This window comes from Eptatretus burgeri, chromosome 11, assembly GCF_056783735.1.
Source record: "Eptatretus burgeri isolate ZD-2024b chromosome 11, Ebu_testis_v1, whole genome shotgun sequence".
Taxonomy (NCBI): Eukaryota; Metazoa; Chordata; class Myxini; order Myxiniformes; family Myxinidae; genus Eptatretus; species Eptatretus burgeri.
This window is the reverse complement of record NC_140971.1, coordinates 72,046,421-72,067,487: the sequence shown is the minus strand read 5'-3', so window position 1 is coordinate 72,067,487 and position 21,067 is coordinate 72,046,421. Positions and strand designations below refer to the sequence as shown.

At 42.6% G+C, this 21,067-nt stretch overlaps 1 protein-coding gene across 1 annotated transcript in view; it reads left to right on the top strand.

The window, feature by feature from the left end:
* Window positions 1-672: 672 nt before the first annotated feature.
* The window catches only part of LOC147017353 (EMILIN-1-A-like), a 29,231-nt gene continuing 8,836 nt past the window's right edge, over window positions 673-21,067 (top strand). The window contains exons 1-4 of the mRNA XM_085846948.1: window positions 673-1,350; window positions 13,750-13,875; window positions 14,827-15,047; window positions 18,947-20,953. Coding sequence (XP_085703074.1) covers window positions 887-1,350; window positions 13,750-13,875; window positions 14,827-15,047; window positions 18,947-20,953 — 2,818 coding nt within the window. The 5' untranslated portion in view covers window positions 673-886. The remainder of the gene's footprint in view (window positions 1,351-13,749; window positions 13,876-14,826; window positions 15,048-18,946; window positions 20,954-21,067) is intronic.

Below are 21,067 nucleotides of genomic sequence, written 5' to 3'. Positions count from 1 at the left end.
GGCCATCTTGCTTCGACATGAACCTTTCTTGCCTTATAACCACCTCCGCTGTGCCTGCGTGGGTGGTTCTACTTCGTGTCTTCGAAGTATTACTTTCAGATGTTCCTGGATGACTGTGCCTGTTTACACCCACAACCATTGCATTTCATGTCTGAGAGCTTTTTATTTCCATGTATTTCCTTTTCGTTCTTCTTCATGTCTCGTCTGATTGTTGGCTTACTGGTACAGCTGTTTTGATTATTATTATTATTGGGGCATTATAAAATTATATCTAAAATATTCCGAGTAGTAATAGTTTTATAAATCTGCATCCAAGAATTTTCTTATTTTATAATAACCTGAGATTGACCTGTCCACTTGTCCTTTTTTTTGATGTGGTTTGTTCAAACAGACAAAAGTTCAAACAGATACACTGTGCAGGTGTTGGAAGAAGGCAGGGAAGGATGGATGGTCGACACATGTAAACACAAAAAAAGAAAACACCAGGAATGGTGTAGGAATCATTAGCGAGCATAAGGTAGGAGTTCAAGGAGATGTGGTTATAGAGACAAGGGAGAGGAAGGAGTCACCCACAGCAAGTGAGGGAATGAAGGGAGGGATGGAGTGAGGTGGTGTAATGTTGGAGTTGGAGGGACAGGACGGGAGGGGTGAGGAGGCGTGCCGTGACTTCGCTCGAAGCCGCACGTCCCGTGGGCCACACACTCTCACAGTCTCACGGGCGCTGCCACGAGACGCAAAAGGAACGCTACATCAAGAGAAGTGGGAAAACTTTAAATAGAGCTTCAGAGAAGGTTTTTCGTGTTTCCTTCTGTTTTTCTTCTCTTTCGCCCTCTGGGCTCCAGCACGCGATGCACATGTGCTCAGGTTGGCATATGCGAGGCACTTTATGCTCAACAAGTCACATCTCCAATTCCAAACTGCATGTGCAACTCCATCACCTGTAAAGGACAACTCCTCTGTCTCTGAGTGGAGACGCGTCTCCGGGACCGCGTCCATCTACACACCTCGAGTTCCATCTCATCTGCATGGTCTCGTTCATTGGAATCGCACTGTCCCACGACCCACTTTAGTCCATGTTATTCGTTCGCATCGTACATGGAACGAGGGCACGTCCAGTAAGCCCCAGAGCCGATCGTATTCAAGCAGTGGTACAGCCGGAATGATCTCCAGCTCCTCAACTACCGTTTCATTTCGTGCACATGCACCTCGAACGCTGCTGCTGCTACTAACTGTCCTACCTGAACTCATGTTCTTGCAGTTTCTGGATAGTGCACAGGCAACAGGTCATCAAAACCAACATGGACTGCAACACCCCACGAACCCCGCATCACACACTCTGGGAAAGCACAGGTGAGGTTTGACGCCTTCTTCCGAGGTTCCTCTTCTTTCTAATGCAGTGTGTCATCGCTCTGTTTCAATCTTTGATTTTCTCCAATTGCCTGTGGACCTCTGACCCACCTGTCTCTCACTTAATTGGCCATGTCACTCCCCATGTGTTTTGCATCTGTCTGCCTCCTGTCTGGTGTCCGGATTTGTTTCAACTAGCACTCTTCCTTAAGCTAAGGCACCTGCTCAGAGAGCTTGTGATTCGTGCTGTCCGTCATTCGTGCTGGGTAGTATGCTCATTAAATAACGCGTCAGAGACACTTTCGCATCGCTGCACTACTTTCGTTTGCTGTACATGTTCCAGCAATAACAGTTTGGGTTTAACTGTATCTGTGTTACTGGCCAACAACTTAACTGAACATCGAGATCATGGTAAATTCGATGAGCACACCACTGCTCTGATATTTGTCACCTTTGCAGGTCTATGATTGTGATTAGTATAAAATAAATAAATAAACAAATGGTTGAGTTAGGAACATATATATATATATATATATATATATATATATATATATATATATATATATATATATATATATATGTTGTAGGAATGACCAACTCCTCTCACTGACCACTACATGTATGTACAAGGCACCACCAACAAGTATACCAGCCCAGAAGGAAAGTGCTACCACCTCCCTTTAGAAGGGTACTTAACAACTCGTACACAGTCGTCAATGAAGACCACCCTGTGGTCCAAATGTCAGAGCTGAGCCAATTGCCTGGTGGCCAACTATGGTAGTTGGTGATGCCTTCAGTTTTTAACTGTTACTCACTGTTCGCTGATGTTCATTTTCTCACCCATCCATCCATCGGGACCATACTCTGTGCAGAGCATTGGTGCTACCTCAGCAGTCTCCTTGGCTATTGGGCACAATCCTGGACAGGTCACCACCCTGACACAGGATACCAGCAAGCTGGCACTCATTTTGCTGACCTCAGAAGGATGACAGGCAGTCAACCCCATCTGGTATTAATTCAACAGTAAAGTGGGATTTGAACTCAGGATCCCAAGATCCCAAGCCCAACACCCTCACCATTAAGCGAACGCCAGGCATATTTCTTATCCATGTTGCTGTAACTTCAATGATGTTCACGACCACAGCTCCTTTATTTATGGCGTGGGGAAATTTATTTATTACGTACGCAAATGCACAATAATTTTTGTCACTGTTTCAACCAGTATAAGGCTTATTTCATAACTTGAAAACGGCTTGGTCTAAAGTCAAAATTACCTTTGGGGGGCATTTGTGATATTATGTACACAAAAATAATAATGGCATATTGATCCCTCCCCACCCCCATTCTTCCCCCTCTGTTATATATAGATGTCCTCTTGGTATTAGATAAAGTCTTCTTAGATCCTTTTAACCTTTGACAAGCAAATTAAGACAACGAAAATGAATGAGTGGACAGACTGTATCCTTGGATGTAAAGTGAAAATCCTTTATATGATACAAGTACTGAAAATCTTTTACATTCATTTCACAGATAAATAACGCAGGGAAATATTTTATTTCCAAGAAAGTGAATGACATATCCTTGTAGTTAAAGTTAGTCCTACAATGGTTATATAGACTCTGTGGGGTAATGGTTAGAGTGTCTGTTCTGAGTTCGGAATGTCAGTGGTTTGAATAGTGGTTTGAATCCTTGCAGAGTCATACCAAAACTTTAAAATTGTTTGTGCTGCTTCCTTGCTTGATGGTCAGAATACAAAAAAAAGGATAGAGCATGGACAAACAGCCATAGCTTGGCAACACCAGTGCAAGCTTTGATGGGCCTAATTGTATCATCCTGTGTTGAAGTTCCTTCTGTTCCTTCACTTCACATGTATGACCCAAAGCCTCGAGGAGTACAATAATAATTACTATCCTTTTTGTTTATTGATTGGTTATTTATTTATTTAATTATTCATTTAATCTCATTGAGCTGATTTTATGATACACTGGAGTTTCACAGATTATTTGATGAAATACAAAAATTAAACTTGGATAGCATTCCACTTTGTTGAATAGCATTCAATTAAAGTTGAATCACTTTGGTTTGGCAATGTCTGGGTCCATCTGCATATTACATATGCAAAAAAGGGTGGAATTTTTGATTTCTCACCATTCCTCTATAAATGTACCCCTCTTCCTTGTTTGGTGATATCTCTAACCAACCTCCTTTCCCTCTTCTGCATCCCACCCTCCATGTTTTTTTTTCCCCAAACCCCCCTCCACCCTGACCACTTCTTCCCCTTTATGTTATCTCAATTTGATTTTTCTCAAGTTATCTCAAACCTTTTTCCATACATGCGTGCTTCCAATCTTTGCCATCTTCAAGTGTAATTTGCTGTCTGGTGAATCGCAAAGCTAAACTAGAAAGCATCTCAAAATGCAAAGCCCATCCGTGCCTACTTTGTACTCGAACTAAACTTGATGAAAACGATGGTTAAAAAAAATTGTACATTCTGTTCAATTGTGTTATCCATATTCTCATAATAAGGCTTTGTTGAAATTTGATGACAAAAACTAGAATGGTAAAAATGTTACGGCTTACAAAAGCTCAAATGATAAACATTTTACATCAATTGGATAAAAATTGATGATCTTACGTCACACTGACCTTTGACCTTTTGACAAAATTATTAATTTGTCTTCTCTATAACCTCGAAATAAAGCTTTCTTGAAAATTTGAAAACAAAAACTCAAATGACAACTAACATTTTAGAACAATTGGATAAAAATTGATGATCTTACGTGACGCTGACCTTTGACCTTTTGACAAAATTATTAATTTGTTTTCTCTATAATCTCATAATAAAGCTCTCTTGAAAATTTGATGCCAAAAGCAAAAATGATAATTAAAATTTCAGGTCAATTGGATGAAAATGGACGATTTTATGTGTCACTGACGTTTGACCTTTTGATCAAATTATGAATTTGTGTTCTTCATAGTCTCATAATAAAGCTTCGTTGACAAAAGTTCAAATGGTAAAAAAAGTTGTGGCCTGAACAGCCACACAAACAGACACACACTGACACACAGAAGTGATTGCAAAATGCCGTCTCAACGGGCACTCGCGACAGAACATACCTTCATTAGGCTGAACAGTTTACGTTTTGTGCCCCACTGATAGGTCGGATCTGGATCCGGACCTGAACCAACATCTCATCGGATTGTTGTTGTCACCGACCCTACTCATTAAGCTGTTCAGGGAGCTGAGGCATAAAATTGTACGTGTGCTGAGGATGGAAAAGGAGGCCAATGTGTGAGGAATCTGTGAGGAGGCAGAGCATCACCTGCAGTCAGGTGATATTCATCCTTCTTAAAGGGGAATTCACGCATTGTATTCCTCCAAGCCCATCCCTTGGTGTACTGCAGTGAGAGCAGAGGGTGGTAGGCTCTTGACAGAGGAGTCCGAAGTGAAGACCCGCTGGGCCGGTTACTTTGAGCAGCAGTACCAGGCTGATCCACCAGCTGTCGAGGTGGATGTCAGGGGTGTTACTATTCCCACTGCTTACCCTCCAATCAACTGTGGTCCACCTTCGTTTGTGGAAACACAGGCTGCGGTGAACCGGTCGAAATGGGGTAAAGCTCCTAGGATCTGTGGCATCCATGCTGAACTTCTCAAGGATGGTGGGAATGCTGCACTCATGTCGTTGCATGCAGTTCCCTACTTTGCCTGGAACACAGGTATCATCCCAACTGACTGGAGGAGAGGCCTTGTTGTCCCTCTCTGGAAAGGGATGGGTGATCGCCAGGACTGCAACAACTACCGAGGGGTGACGCTGCTCTCAGTGCCGGGCAAGGTCTTTACTCAGTTAATTCTTGATAGGGTTCACCACCAGCACCCATCACAGTCAGCCTTTACACCAAAGAGGTCAATGATTGACCATATCCTTTCCCTTTGGGTCATCACTGAACACAGACAAGAGTTTCGGCAGTGGATGCTTGCAGCATTTGTTGATCTCTGCAAAACATTCAGTTAAGTGACTCGCATTGCCCAATGCAGGATTCTTGGTCTTCATGCGGTGCCAGCAAAACTGGTCAATCTGATGTCTGAACCCTACTCTGGTAATGAGAGTGCAGTGAGATGTGGTGATACCATCTCTGACTTATATCCAGTTATTACTGGAGTTTGTCAGGTGTGTGTAATGGCCCCCACACTTTTCAGCACTTGTATGGACTGAATTTGGGGAGGATGTCGGAGAGATCAAGCTGTTGTGCATCGTTTGGGAATGTCAAGATTTCTGACCTTGATTTCGCAGATGTGCAGTCATCTTTGCAGAGACTCTGGATTTCCTTTGGGGGGCTCTCAAGGAGCTGAATGAGGAGTCGGAGCCACTGGGATTACGCGTTTCCTCAGACAAAACTAAGATCCAGCCTTTCAATGACATCTTAGATGCTGCTCTCTTGGCTGTACCTGTTTGTGGTGAGGATGTTGAGGTCAGGGAGAGATGCACTTTCGTTGGCAGTGATATTCATGTCTCTGCTGGCTGTGAGCCAGAGGTCAATAGACATCTGGGTCAGGCCTGGGTTGTCATGGATTCACTGGATCATGGGGTGTGGCTCTGTTGGTGCCTGTGCAGGAGGATGAAAGTCTGAGTCTTCAGGTCCTTGGTGCTTCCAGTCTTGCTCTATGGATATGAGACTTGGACTCTGACCAGAGATCTGAGACTGAGACTAAATTTGTTTGGTGAATCCTTCAGTGAAAATCTTTGGAGAATCCTTGGCTATTGCTGGTCAGATTTTGTTGTCCAATGAGCGATTGCTGAGAGAGATTCAAATGAGATTTGTTACCTGCATGGTCCGTGAGCGTCAGCTGTGCTGTATGGGCATGTGGCACGTTTTCCTGACGCTGAACCTGCTCACCAGATTCTTTCAGCAAAGGAGCCTCGTGAATGGAGGAGGCCAATGAGCCAACCACGTGCCTCTTGGATGCACCAGGTTGATCAGCATTTTAAGGAGAGGGGCCAGGCATCTGCCTGGTGGATGGCCAGATGGAGGCCCCTGGAGTTCCGCTGGAAAGTGGACACAGCGACACACTGCTCCGGGGCATGCTCCCATACCTGACCTGACCTGACCTAATACAAAGCTTTCGTCCACAGCCTGATGGAGTACTGCTCTCTCCTCTGGGCTAGTGCTCCTGCCTCTCACCATTCTCGGCTTGACACTATGGAAACCAAGGCATTTCGGATCATTGGCATCTCCCGAGGTGAGGCTGAGTCTTTGGGCCTCTCACTCTGTCACCGCAGGCAGGTCGGTGGTCTTTCTGTCTTCTACTGTCTCTTCTCTTGTCTCACCCCACCATATTTCCGCAGGGTGCTCAAGGTCCACCAATAACCCCCTTCTGGTAAAACTACCAAAATCACGAATTACTGCTCACCTTCACTCTTTCATTCTTCTTCTTTCCCGCCTTTGGAATAAATTCCCTCACTCTGTTCAATCCCATTCTTCCCTCCAGGCCTTCAAAACAGCTGTTCACCGCCACTTCTTATCTTTCCCTGACCAAAACCTTGATCTTTTCTACCCCTGTTAATCCACCCCAAACCCACCTCCTTCAAATTCCCTGCTTTCCTTCCAGAAAGTCTCTGTGGTGTCCATCTTGTATACCGCGTGTTCCCTGTCCCATCCCTCTCCCTTCCACAGATATCCTAATGTCTCTGTCCCCCACTGTTTTGTCCTTCCATTTCCTGCCCCCCTTGCTGTGCGTTGTGTGTTTGCTGTCATACGAGCTGCGACAATGTGTACAAAAAGATTAAGATAATTAAAAAAAAGATGTGGAAATAAATGTGAATTGTTGCTCCCAGCTTTCTGGCTTGATACCAGACGCCATTTGCATTTTTGCCATCTTCATCCCTGCCCTGCTTAGAATTCCGTGTTGGCACGAACAACTTGCTAGTAACTGAGTAAAGGAAAAGGAGCAAGTATGAGGTATAATGGGAAGGGGGTTAGGAGAGTTAAAATGCCACCGTAATTGTATAAGTAACTATAAGGGCACTCAGTAGAGTGCACACCTCTGCCAGGCTCAACAGTTACTGTCGTGTATCCCACTGAGAGGCAGGATATGCATTTGGACCTGAACCAAAATTGAATTGGCCTGTTCTTGTCACCTATCAAACTCATCCACCAAGTTTTGTCATAATCCATCCACAACTTATTGGGATATCATGCTATACATCGTTTTTGACCCCACTATATATCTCAATTATGAAGAATCACTGCATTGTGATGGATGCATTGCACTCTGTGGGCAAGGCCATCATCCATACGCCCAGCAAGGCGAAACAGTGGATGACCGCCATGACCTTGAAATGTCGCGATGCGCAAAAACGGGATTTGATCATGTAGAAAAGGTCAATAGAACATCCCCCAGTAATGCAACTTGGCTCTACCTACCAAATCATATGATTGGTTCTAGTCATGCAGTTCTCACTTTTCATCTGAGTACAAACTCAAATTTGACTTTAGCAACAGAACCTTTTTTTGGTGAGCATTTTCTCCCAGAAGTCTAAAAATAGGTTTTTCATCACCATGCATTCATGTTATAAGTAACTACAATGTAAGACCCGTCGCTTCACTGACGGGAATACCAATCTTTGCGTCATTGCTAAAAAAAATTAAAAAAAACGGTTGTTGTTAATGGGAAAAAATAAAAGTAGGCGGTGTATCGATATCAGCAGAGCTATACACCCAGAGAGCGCGGATGGGGAGAGTGTTAATGGGATATTCATCACAGCCTTTTTAGATGCTGAATTCCAAATAATATACAACAACACACAAAGAAGAAGATCAAGATAAATAAATAATATCACATTCCCCCTACCCTATCCTCCTCTCTTCCTTCTTTTCATCAAACTGTCTTGGGTATATATTAGGCACGAGCCATGCCAAGAAACAAACTCTCCCCATGCGTTTATGTGCAGCACATTATATGCTGTGTCCGACTGTACGTATATTTGTATATGTGCGTATTGCTATGCTGTGCTGTGTACAGGGTACTGTTACTGCTTGATTAGTGGTATCCACTACAGGACAATTGTTGACAGATGGACGGACGCACACAGGCACGCTGAGACCGAGCTCCTTTTCTGTATTTGATAACAAATCAACTTCTGATGAGACCTATCTTGGTTCAGCAATATTGCAGCGTTTGTTTGTAACCAATCAACTTTCCCATGTGACCATGAATGGTGTAGCAATATGATGGGTTCATCTGCAACCAATCAACATTCCCATGACACCTTGCGTGGTGTAGCAATATGATGGTGTTCATCTGCAACCAATCAACTTTCCCATGTGACCTTGAATGGTGTAGCAATATGATGGTGTTCATTTGCAACCAATCAACTTTCCCATGAGACCATGCGTGGTGTAGCAATGTGGTGTTCATCTGCAACCAATAATCTTCCCATGAGACTTTGCACGGTGAAGCAATTTGATGGTGTTCATCTGCAATAACCTATTCTCGTCCAGTTGTATTGTAATACTGTAGTACAGTGTAGTATAGCAAATAGTTTATCATACAGTATAAAATAGTATAATATCGTTAATATTTTATAGTAGATTATAATATAATATCGTATCGTTAATATTTTATGGCACAGTATAGTATAGTTAACATTTTATTGTCCAGTATAATATAGGATAGTACAGGATAATATAGTATAGTGTAGTATAATATAGGATAGTACAGTTAATATTGTATTGTACAATATAATATAATACAGTGTGGTATAGTTAATATTTTATCGAACAATATAATATAATATAGTTAATATTTTATAGTACAATGTAATATAGCATAGTATCGTTAATATTTTATCATACAGTATAATATAGGATAGTATAGTTAATATTTTATAGTACAGTGTTATATAGCATAGTATCGTTAATATTTTATCATACAGTATAATATAGGATGGTATAGTTAATATTTTATAGTACAGTGTTATATAGCCTAGTATCGTTAATATTTTATCATACAGTATAATATAGGATAGTATAGTTAATATTTTATAGTACAGTGTAATATAGCATAGTATCGTTAATATTTTATCATACAGTATAGTTAATATTTTATAACACAGTATAGTATTAAGTAGAATATAGTTCAGTATAGTTAATATTTTATAGTGCAGTAAAATATAGTATCATTAATATTTTATCATACAGTAAAATATAGTATAGTTAATATTTTATAGTACAATATAGTATAAAGTAGAGTATCGTATAGTTACCATTTTATTGTACAGCATAATATAGTATCATTAATATTTCATGGTATAGTATAGTAAATATTTTATAGTACAGTATAATATAGTATCATTAATATTTCATACTATAGTATTGTTAATATTTTATAGTACAGTGTAATATAGTATAATATAGTGTAGTTAATATTTCATAATATAGTAATATAATATACCAGTACATGGCCGTACGTGCAAAAGAAAAATAAAAAATAAGAAAGTAAAAAAACAACTTTCAAACCGCGATCCAGAAACAACAACGACAAAGGCCGTTCCTTCGCTCTCGTGTGCAAAAAAATAAAATAAACTTTCAAACCGCGAGCTAGAAACAACAACCACACAGGCCGTTCCTTCGCTCTCACGTGCCCGTACGTGCAAAAAAATAAAATAAAATAAAAACAATGTCACCCGCAGGGTGACCCGTATCTTGCCAAAAGGTGACCACGTGTGACTTCTTTAAGGTCACACTGAGGTGAACAGAGCTGCTATCCACCAGGAGCGACTCCTTGAGGAATATCTGCCTACGAGAGATTCCGATGAGAATTGTTCTACAGAGTAACCATGAAAAATATGCGTTTGCCTCATAACGTCACCAAATGATGTCATAGTATCTCAAGCTTGACATATCTAGAAAGCACTCATCGAGGTGTTCAATTTGAGGTACTACACGATATGGTTCCTAAAACTTGAAAATTTGACTTTGGGGTCAAATATGTTTGACCTCACACGCTAACCATGAAGGTCAAGGCCAATCGCCACCAAAAATTAATCAGCTGAGCGCCAGACCATGAACTATATTCCCATGAAGTTTGAAGACGATCCGATCAAAATTACTCAAAAAATAAGGGTTTCGTCGACTCCCCTGATTTGCGACAAAGTGACCTTGACCTTTGACCTTGACCTTCAAAATTTTGTGCACTGAAAAGGGACCTCTATAGGCCTCTGATATGCGAAGTTACAAAAATTTCCAATGATAACTGTGCTCTGCAGAATTTTTTATACGTGATTACAGACAAACAAACAAACAAACAAAACAAAACAAAAAAAAAAACTTACAAGCTGACTAACATATCTTGCAAAAACTTTGTTTTGGCAAGATAATAAACTTTCAAACCGCGAGCTTGAAACAAGAACCCCACAGGCCGTTCCTTCGCTCTCGCGTGCCCATACGTGCAAAAAAATAATAATAATAATAATAAACTTTCAAACCGTGAGCCAGAAACAACGACACAGGCCATTCCTTTGCTCTCGCGTGCGTGAACGTGCAAAAAAATAAAATAAACATTCAAACCGCGAGCCAGAAACAACAACCACACAGGCCGTTCCTTCGCTCTCGCATGCCCGTACGTGCAAAAAAAAAAAAATATATATATATATATATATATATATATATATAAAAACTTTCAAACCGCAAGCCAGAAACAACCACACAGGCCGTTCCTTCGCTCTCGCGTGCCCGAACGTGCAAAAAAATAAAATAAATATTCAAACCGCGAGCCAGAAACAACCACACAGGCCGTTCCTTCGCTCTCGCGTGCCCGAACGTGCAAAAAAATAAAATAAATATTCAAACCGCGAGCCAGAAACAACCACACAGGCCGTTCCTTCGCTCTCGTGTGCTCGAACGTGCAAACCAAAAAAAACAACAAAAAAAAAACTTTCAAACCGCGAGCCAGAGACAACCACACAGGGCGTTCCTTCGCTCTCGTAAACGACGACTGGATTGGGGCATTGTGTTTATCTATAAATGCGCATAAGAAATCGAGAAATTATTAGAACTAGTACGTGCCCGTAAAAAAAATAAAAAAAATAAAAATAAAATAAAATAATAATAATAAATAAATCAACCACACAGGCCGTTTCTTCGCTCTCATGTGCCCGTACGTGCGTGACCCAGAAGTTCGAAATTATTCGCAGTTACGATTATTCGCAATTTATTTTTAATACCCAATTATTCAATTAGCGCCAACGTATTTTACCTTTTCGCAATGTCGTGGCAAGGAAAAACAAAAAGAGAAGAGAGAGAAAAAAATTTACTTCCTGGTTCGGAGCACACCAGCACTCTGATGTTCCCGAAATTTATACACCGTCTAATATGAAAACGATCATAACTTGGGGCATTGTGTTTATCCATAAATGCGCATAAGAAATTATTAGAATACACGAAGTCATCACTCTCCGGAAGCCCATAGGTTGTAACCTGTAATGGGGAACGTGGCTGTGCTTCCCTTCCCCATCGGCCACGCCCACGCAACAACGTGTCTTCTCATTGGTTTGGTAAATAAATGGCCATAACTTGGGAAGCACTTGTCCGATTAATATCAAACCTTGAAAAGGCACATCCTCAGGTCCCCAGAAATATACCTGGCAAGTTTCAATTAGATCGGACCAGGGGTTGTCGAGAAACAGCGGTCACAGACACATTGCTTTAATTATAAATAGATAGATACATTAAGTCATCACTATCCAGAAGTAGTGTGTGTCCGTACGGAATGTTCACATCATTCCACGAATTACCGCTTGTATTGAAGTAACAACTGCTGTGATACTTACACACACAGAGTTAATTAAAATCAAGTTTACCTTCCTGTCTTTGCTTGCCATGACATTCGCTGCCATTGACCATTGACCATTGCCACTCCTACGCCACGGGAACTAAGACACCGATCCCCATTGTAACCGGCACGCCCCGTGATGTCTTCGTCAGCCGGCCGCGTACCGACCAACGCAGCAACGTGTCCTGTGATTGGTAACTAAATGGCGCATCGGCCACGCCTACGCAGCAACGTGTCCTTTCATTGGTTGGTAAATGAATGGCCATAACTTGGGAAGTACTTCTCCGATTAATATCAAACCTTGAAAAGGCACATCCTCAGGTCCCCAGAAATATACCTGGCAAGTTTCAATTAGATCGGACCAGAGGTTGTCGAGAAACAGCGGTCACACACACACACACACACACACGCACACACACACACACACACACACACACACACACACACACACACACACACACACACACACACACACACACACACACACACACACTGCTGGAATTATAGATAGATAATAGAGTGCAGTATATAGTATATAGCTTGCATGGTACAGTACAGTACAGTATTTTGTTATTTATATTCTGGTGTTCTGCTCGGAGGGAGGTAAAGTAAGTACTGCCGAAGCAGTTTCTTGGTAAGTGTTATACTGGGTGGATTGCTCTTGCCTTCCCAGAGTATAGTATGTACGATATAGTGTAGTAATAAATTTGGTATAGTACAGTTTTCATAGCATTGTCAAGCGCCATAGACAGCTATTTTGTTTCATTGTTCATAATGTCGATGTCCAGATGTTAAATTGAACTTCCCATTTGAAGCCTTGCGGCAGACAATGGGGACCTTGTCAAGTGTGTATGAGAGAGAGAGAGAGAGAGAGAGAGAGAGAGAGAGAGAGAGAGAGAGAGAGAGAGAGAGAGAGAGAGAGAGAGAGAGAGATAGAGATAGAGATAGAGATAGAGATAGAGATAGAGATAGAGATAGAGATAGAGATAGAGAGAGAGAGAGAGAGAGAGAGAGAGAGAGAGAGAGAGAGAGAGAGAGAGAGAGAGAGAGAGAGAGAGAGAGAGAGAGAGAGAGAGAGAGATAGAGATAGAGATAGATAGAGAGGGAGATAGATAGAGAGGGAGATAGATAGAGAGAGAGATAGATAGAGGGAGAGATAGATAGAGAGAGAGAGAGAGAGAGAGAGAGACAGAGAGAGAGAGAGAGAGAGAGAGAGAGAGAGAGAGAGAGAGAGAGAGAGAGAGAGAGAGAGAGAGATAGATAGATAGATAGATAGATAGATAGAGAAAGAGAAAGAGATCTGATAATGCTCCCATCTGGATGGTCCGGTGAACCCTGCGTTTTAAGAAAACCTAAAGCATGTCAGCTGGGGTTTCCTTTCTTTAAAAAAAAAAAATCTCTCATCACTGACTCACCGTTCGCAATAACAACTTGGTGTATTTATCCATTTGTTTTTGTTTAAAGCGTGACATGGTCACATGATGATTTGATCTGAACACTGAGATCACCAGGTGATCATAGTAAATAATATGACGTGCTCACGTGACAGGTGTGCTGTCTGTGTTCTGCAGGAACTGGTGTGCGTTTGTAGTATCACGGACAGTTTCGTGTGTCGTGGAGGATGGCTTGCAAAGGTTCGCCAAGGCCGAATACCAGCCGTGTGCCTGGGGACAGTACGCTTGCCCACGTGTCCTCACGTAAGCAAAATGACGCTTTGGAAAAATATTTACACGTGATATAAAAATACCGTCCATGACAGAACACCCAGAATAACCTGGTCATCCGCCGTGACTTTCCACGAGCGGATCATCCATCATCTGCTGTGTAAATGGATCATTTCAAAGTTTCTGTACGCACAAGGGTGGACACCTCCACAAGGCAAATTGCCATTGACAACGACCAAATGTGGAGGTGCAGTGACCGGTTGTATTTTCACAAGTTTATGAGTGAACTTTAGATTGAATCAGGAAAATTATGACCCACAACTTCCATGAGACTTCAATTTGTATACAATTTCTTTTTTAACTCCAGATGCTGCAGCTTGATCACCAACGAGCTGCATATATTGATATCGCCACCTGGTGGACTTTGGAGTACAGAGGATAAGTATCCTCCACCTGTCCACAAAATTGTCTCAAGCCATGTTTTGATGCCCCTACAAATGGCTGCTTGGGCTTTCAGGATAGCCGAGAGATGTGAGCACTTTTCTCTGAGCAGTCTTGCCTGGGTTTGAATCTCGAACCAACTATAAACTTTCACCCTGGTGTTTCGCAGGCAGAGCGATTGACGTCAATGTGTGCGCCCTCCCTCGGATGGCCATGAAACTATGCGTCCCATTTTCCGGCATTAGTTTGTGTAAGTTAAAGATCCCATGGCGTCCTTTATGAAGAGTAGAACCCTGGACAAATTAGGAGCTTTCACTGGCATGCTGGCCAACTTGCAAATTCCTGCCATGACTTGACTGCCGGGAAAGCAATTGCAAACCACCCTGCACAACCGTTCCCCAAAAAATGCTTCAACAGCTCCACTGCTCTGTGAAAAGTATGGTACATTGCTGATGATAATGATGACGGTGAAACGACAGATAGTTCTTGCCTGTATGTTCAGTGTAATAATTCTCAACAATGTTCTTTACTCAACATCACCAGATACCGCATGTGTGTTCGCCCACGCTACAAGATCGCGTACAAAAAGGTGAACGAGATGGAGTGGCGATGCTGTCCTGGTTATAGCGGTCACAACTGCCTGATCCGTGTCTCTGAATATCCAACTGTACCCGTAACCCACACCCCTCGACCTGGCATTTCACACGGGGATATGATACCTGTGCCCGGTAGACCAGCCAGCCTGCCAAATCATCGGAACCCAGGTGAGAAATCCGTCAAGCCAACGTCTTCATCTTAATGTAAGCGTTTCATGATGGATTATTCAACGTGCTGTCACCTCCATCAAATGTTAAACTAGAGAGTTCATAGAACACCTTGTCTTGCACATTCCTGAAAAAAAACATGGACGTGGAAAGGGCCTTTTGAACTCTTGCTTTTTGCTTCCGAGCACGATCTATATTTCCTATGAGCCGCAATTTTGTTTGAATCTCGATATTCCCCAATGCTCAGAGCACGAGCGGAAAATTCGATTGGTCGAAATGGTGTAAAATGGCGTAATATTTTGTCCAAGTACCGTACTGCTAAACTAGGTTTTTGGAAGTGCAGACAAGCCGATTTGTGTTCTACGGTGTTCAAGTATATAATTCAATTGAAATAAAATAAAGGCCTTAAAGGCTGAAGAAGAAAAAATTCAGAAGTTTACCGCCGTTGATGCACCGTCTTAGCCACCACCTTATTTCATACGTTCCATCAGTTATTTGCGCTTGTTGTTTGTGTCCTTTATGATGCACTTAAAAACAGTAAGTTTCCTGTTTGGAATAATTTTCAATTAGTTTGACTGCCAGAAAGTCAGACACACCAAAACAATTGCCTTGCTCCGTCCGAGGTAGCACGTGCTCGCTTGGGATGAGATTCCGTACAATTTGCCAAATTCAAAGCCAAAGTACTGCGGAACTGTAGGTTCGTATTCCGATTCATGTTCTGATTCGTGTTCTACAGTGTTAAATATATAAAGTTAAATTGAAATTAAGTAGTTCCTCGATCATGGACTAACATCTGAGGGGTGGGGGCGGTGGGAGGGTGTTCCGTTAGCAAGCAGCTTGCTATCACTTTCCAAGCTAGTCGTTCTGTATCAAGCACTTTGCGAGCCACTCGTCTAGCCGCTCGGCAAGTGGAGCAAGCGATTAAAAGAGGTGTTTCTTGATGTTAGCAAAAATGGCCGCCATAGTCTGATTCAAAACAATACTACAACCAATGAAATGGTCAGAGGCATACCAGTGTTATCTATACTATAAGAAGCCATTCATATCTGCCTGTATGTCTGGCTGTGGAAAAAGTTGCACTACATACTTAAAGTCTCTTTATTTTGTACTGTATGAACATCATAATTACACAGTGACTGCGTCTATTTATAATGTACCTTTTAAAACTTCAGACCCTTTAGACTGCTTAGACCCCTTTGGACCCATTAGTTAGATATTTTAAGAACCTTTAAACATTTTAGACCCTTAAGACACCTCTAAGAATTTACATCCTTTAGACCCCTTTGACCCCTCAAGAAATTCAGGCCCCTTGAGACCCAATTAACCCTTGAAACCTGTTGGACCCTTTAGATCCCTGAGTCCCAAAGTACTATTGGAATGTACCCTTCAGACCCTTAGATCCCACAGATGCTTTAGACCTTTTATGACCCCTTTGGCTGTATAGACACTTTAGACCTTTTGACACCTTATGACCCTTTAAACCAAGATAGACCTTTTGGATCTCGATAAACACTTTGGACCCCTTTGACCTTTACTCTTATGGACCCCATAAACCTGCAGTCCCTTAGAACCATTTAAACCCGTTTAAATATTTTAGGCTCCTTAGACCCCTTAAGACTCCAGAAACCTGTTCGACCTTTATAGACCTGTTAGAGTTGAAGTTAAGAGCTGAAAATTCCAGAGACCTGTTCGAGTTGAAGTTACCCCTTTAGACCCTAAGAACCCTTATAGACCCCATTTGAACCTCTTTGATCTCTTAGACACCTTCGATCCTTTAGACCTGTAGACTTTTACAACCATTAGACACCTTTAAACACACATCACACAAACATCAAAATAGTATTCTTGCAATATATAAACGACACTTTTTCAGAAAATAATGCGGAAACTCTACCCACCCAGAAGATGGGTACTCCACCAGTATTATTGAAATGTGCATTTCATACCTTTGTTGTTACTTCTACTTTTCATCCTAATTCTTCAAGATCCTCAACCATTCAAACCCTCCCTCCAACCCCCCCGATCCTCCCCCCAAAAAATAAATGCACAGTTGTAGGTCCATAGATACGTTTGGCCCAGGGCTCCACCTTCTGACTCCCCATTTCTTTATCTTTCTTTCCATCTTCCTCATATTCTGTAGTCGCTGCTAACACAATGTATTTGTTCGGGAAAGTTGCCACAAGAGGACCAAGTGAAACCGAAAACGACGGCCCTGACAGCATTTGCTCCAGTTCCACAATGGCATTGTTTACATGGCGCCCGCCATGTTGTTCAGTGGTGCCGGTACTCTGTTCCGTTGGAGTGCTTGTTTGAGTGCTTTGAATCAAGCAAGCCACTTTGTAATGGAACACACCCTGTAGACACACACACATAGACAGTGAACCAATAATTACTTAACTTAACCCTGCTTTGCACTTTGTGTGTGGGGTAATGAGTTGTCACTTCAATCAAATAAATTAAACTCCCATATTGTGGAGGTGAAACTCAGAATTATAAATTGGAAAATTAGTTTTCAAGCTGTTTATTAATAATTTATTGACCTGTAACTATGATAATCATATGGGACCAATTTCAATTGGAAATGTATTTACAAGTTTAAATGAGAGAATAATAACATCCTTATTCATATTCTGCACAAAGGCAGGTCCCGAAATGCTGAAGCAGTTTCTTGGCCAGGTGGTGCTACCTTCCCGCGAGTTGATGGGGCAGGAATTTGGCCAGGGTGTCGGTGATAGCTCGCCTACTCTTCAAGAAGGATCACTAAAATCCACCAACTAATGCCCTTGGACAAGATACCCGGGTTAATATCCATCCGAGGGGTGGCACACACACTGATGAATCACCTTGCCTGTGAAGCACCAGGGTGTCGGTTTATGGCTGGGTCTGGATTCAAACCCACGCCACAAAGCTTGGAGGCAAGTGTGCGTACCTCTGGGTCATCCCATCAGCTCGATAATAACATATCTAATATAATGACAAAAGTTTTCAACAAATTCGGCCCAGATGCAGATGGGTTATAAATGCTTGCCATTCCCATCTGAGCACTTAGCTGGTGAAGCTCTGCTCCCAGGTTCAAATCCCATTTTCTTTGATTAATCATTTGTGCCTTGTCTCCGAATGTGCTTATTCAAAACCAAAAGCACCAAAAAGTAGTGTATAAAGCTCAAGCTCGATGTTTCTATCAACAAGGGGTCTTTGGTCTTCCTCCGGGACTGTATAGACACTGTAATTCGTATAAAAGTGCATTCATATCTCTTAACGTCCTTGGCATGTATGTGATGTCTGCAAAGTTCTCTCATGATCCTTAAGCTGTGTACAGACCATGAGTAGGCTAGCCAACATGATGTCATTTTGAAAGGTCGCAGTGATTCTCGGTAGTCGTTGCCTAAGCTTTTGGTTTATTTTGGGAAGTGGGCAGCTTACAAACGTTTTCATCCAAAATATTTCTTGGCATCAAGTTTAAGGATTCAGGCCAGACTCCATCAGATAACTGAAAGCAACTTTGTCTTTACATTCTGTTACTGAATATGCCTACCATCATGAGTTCTTCAATGCAGGAGGAGGTCGTGAGGCCCATAAAGCCTGCACAGTGGTTGCCAACCTATGGTTGTTTGTCTGTGCTCTCTCCTTTTTTGCTGAGCATCAAGCAAGAAAGTAACATGTTAATAATTTTTTCAGTGGTTTTTAAAATTACTTGGCCGGGGTCGGGTTTGAACCACTGACATCCAAAAATCAGAGTGGACGCTCTAAGAGTCTAACCATTACGCCGCCACATCTGGAAAAACCACATTCAAATTATTAGATCACAGAAAAAAACAAACAAAACAAGTAATCATTTACAACTGTGTGGTCATGTAAGCCTATTGAGGAGATGCTTTGAGTTGTGGTGCTGTTCGCAGGAGGAAACCTTGATGGAGAAAAGATAAACTCATTGGAAGGTGACGTCCGTCAGCTAACTCATACTGTCAATGGCTTGCAACACACTCTGTCCAACCTGCAGCGTGCATTCAATGAGGACTCTAATCACTTGCGCAACCTCATAAACACCTACAACAACAACCTCAACGGATTCCGTCCGGAGGATGTCAGTCTCGCAGGGCACAAGCATACCCAACCATCGCAGTCATCATCCAACCTCCTTCGAGGCCTCCATGAGGTCAATATTACATTGCAACGTAAAGGAAAGGCCCTGGATCACCTGAGGGGAACTCTTTCGGACCATGATGCTCGTATTAACTCTATTATCAAAGAGCTTGGAGACCGACATCACGGCAATCTTCCTGGTGAAGGTGCGAATGGTGCGGCCACAGTCGTTGAAACAAACCTTGAATCTGGAGCGCTGGATAGGCGTCTATTGCAACTTCGCGGCGACATTATCAATGAGATCCGTTCCAATTTGTTGTCGCCACCATATGCCAGTGCAGCGAGTTGTGGATGCAGGGCTGAGTTGGAGGAGCTTCGAGCAAGGCAAGCTGAAAGTGATCTGGCACTCAGCCGACTCAGGGATGAGAGTCAAAGCTGGCGAGATCATTATGAGAGGCAACTGAAAAGCCTGAATAGTGCAACTCGGGAAGACTGCTGTGAAGATGCAGTTAAACTCAGGCGAAGACTGGAAAAGGCCGAAAGACGCCTCGCAACTCTTTCAACTGAGGTGCGACGCACACGAGAGCATCAAACAAATGGGCCGGGGAACACTGTCACAGGATGGGATTTACGAGCAGGGCTGAATGAAATTGAAGAACGAATCAACGCTTCCTTGCGACGTGTTGAAGAATCGACAAGCCGCGCCCATGACAAGTGTCTCGGCGCGGTTGAAGGTGAGGCAGTTCGCCGCCAGGAAGAGTCTCAGCACAGTGCAGCTGCTCACCGTGAGGAATTGCGTAAGCTCTGGGCTTCAATCGAGTCTCTTCGGGAAAAACCTCCACCAGGCTGGTCAGCTTTCCCCGACACCTCGATCCAAGGACTGGAAGGAAGGCTGCGTGCTCTTGAAGATGCTAGAACACGTTGGGAAGATGAGATCGGGCGTTTCCAATCAGATTTGAACCGAGTAATCTCTGAAATTGGAACACTGAGGCGTGAAAATATGAAGATAACCACAAACCTAACTCACCTCACAGGCCAGGTGCATCGTGGTGGTGCATGGTTAAATGGGCCAGAAGGCGGTGGCTGCCCAACCAGTTGCACCAATGCTATTGTGTCTCTTCGTGATGAATTGTTCCCAAAAATAGTTACAATTGGTGATACAGTGAATGAAAATCAGTACAGGATTCGATCGCTCAACATTACTATCCGACATGTAACCGGCATCCAAGGCGGAAGTGAGAGTGATGGAAGCTTGGCAAAGATCTGGGTGGTGCTGGATGGCATTGGAGATAGAATGGTGGAGCTTGAAAAATCACTTACCAATATCAACCACTCAATATCCAAATGTGATGCTGCAGTCACCAAAGTGAATGAAACAGTGCAAGAAGCTGATGCTGGGTTGAGTGCGCGGATTTCCTGGGTGCGAGAGCAAGTTGATGAGCAGAACACAATACTACGAGGCCAGAGTCAAGCATTGGCGGGGCTGGAAGGTGGCTTGGATCATATAAAACATCGAATTGAATCAGAAAGCCAGGTGTGTAAAGATGAGGTGGAGCATCGCATCAGGACCCTTGAGACAGCAAGTGAGAAGCTCGATGGTCTTCGAAAAATCCTGCAAAGACTCGAGACTGATGTTGGTGACCATGTGACTCGGCTCAATGAACGGATAAAAGGTCTTGACAATTATATGACTACCTGTTGTCATGAAAGTAAGACGCTGGGTGACCGAGTTGACAAGCTGCACATTTACCTGGATAAACGTCTTGCCAGAATCAACAATTCCTTAGACCATGTCGGTCACAACTTTAAGGATATTCTTAAGGGTAAGGCTTGTTGTGAGATGATGGTCCCATTGTTGCCGACTTGTTGATGCTTTTACATTTCTTCCGATTTCCTAAAGATGGAGAAAGGTTATTGCTGTTTCAGTGCATGATTTT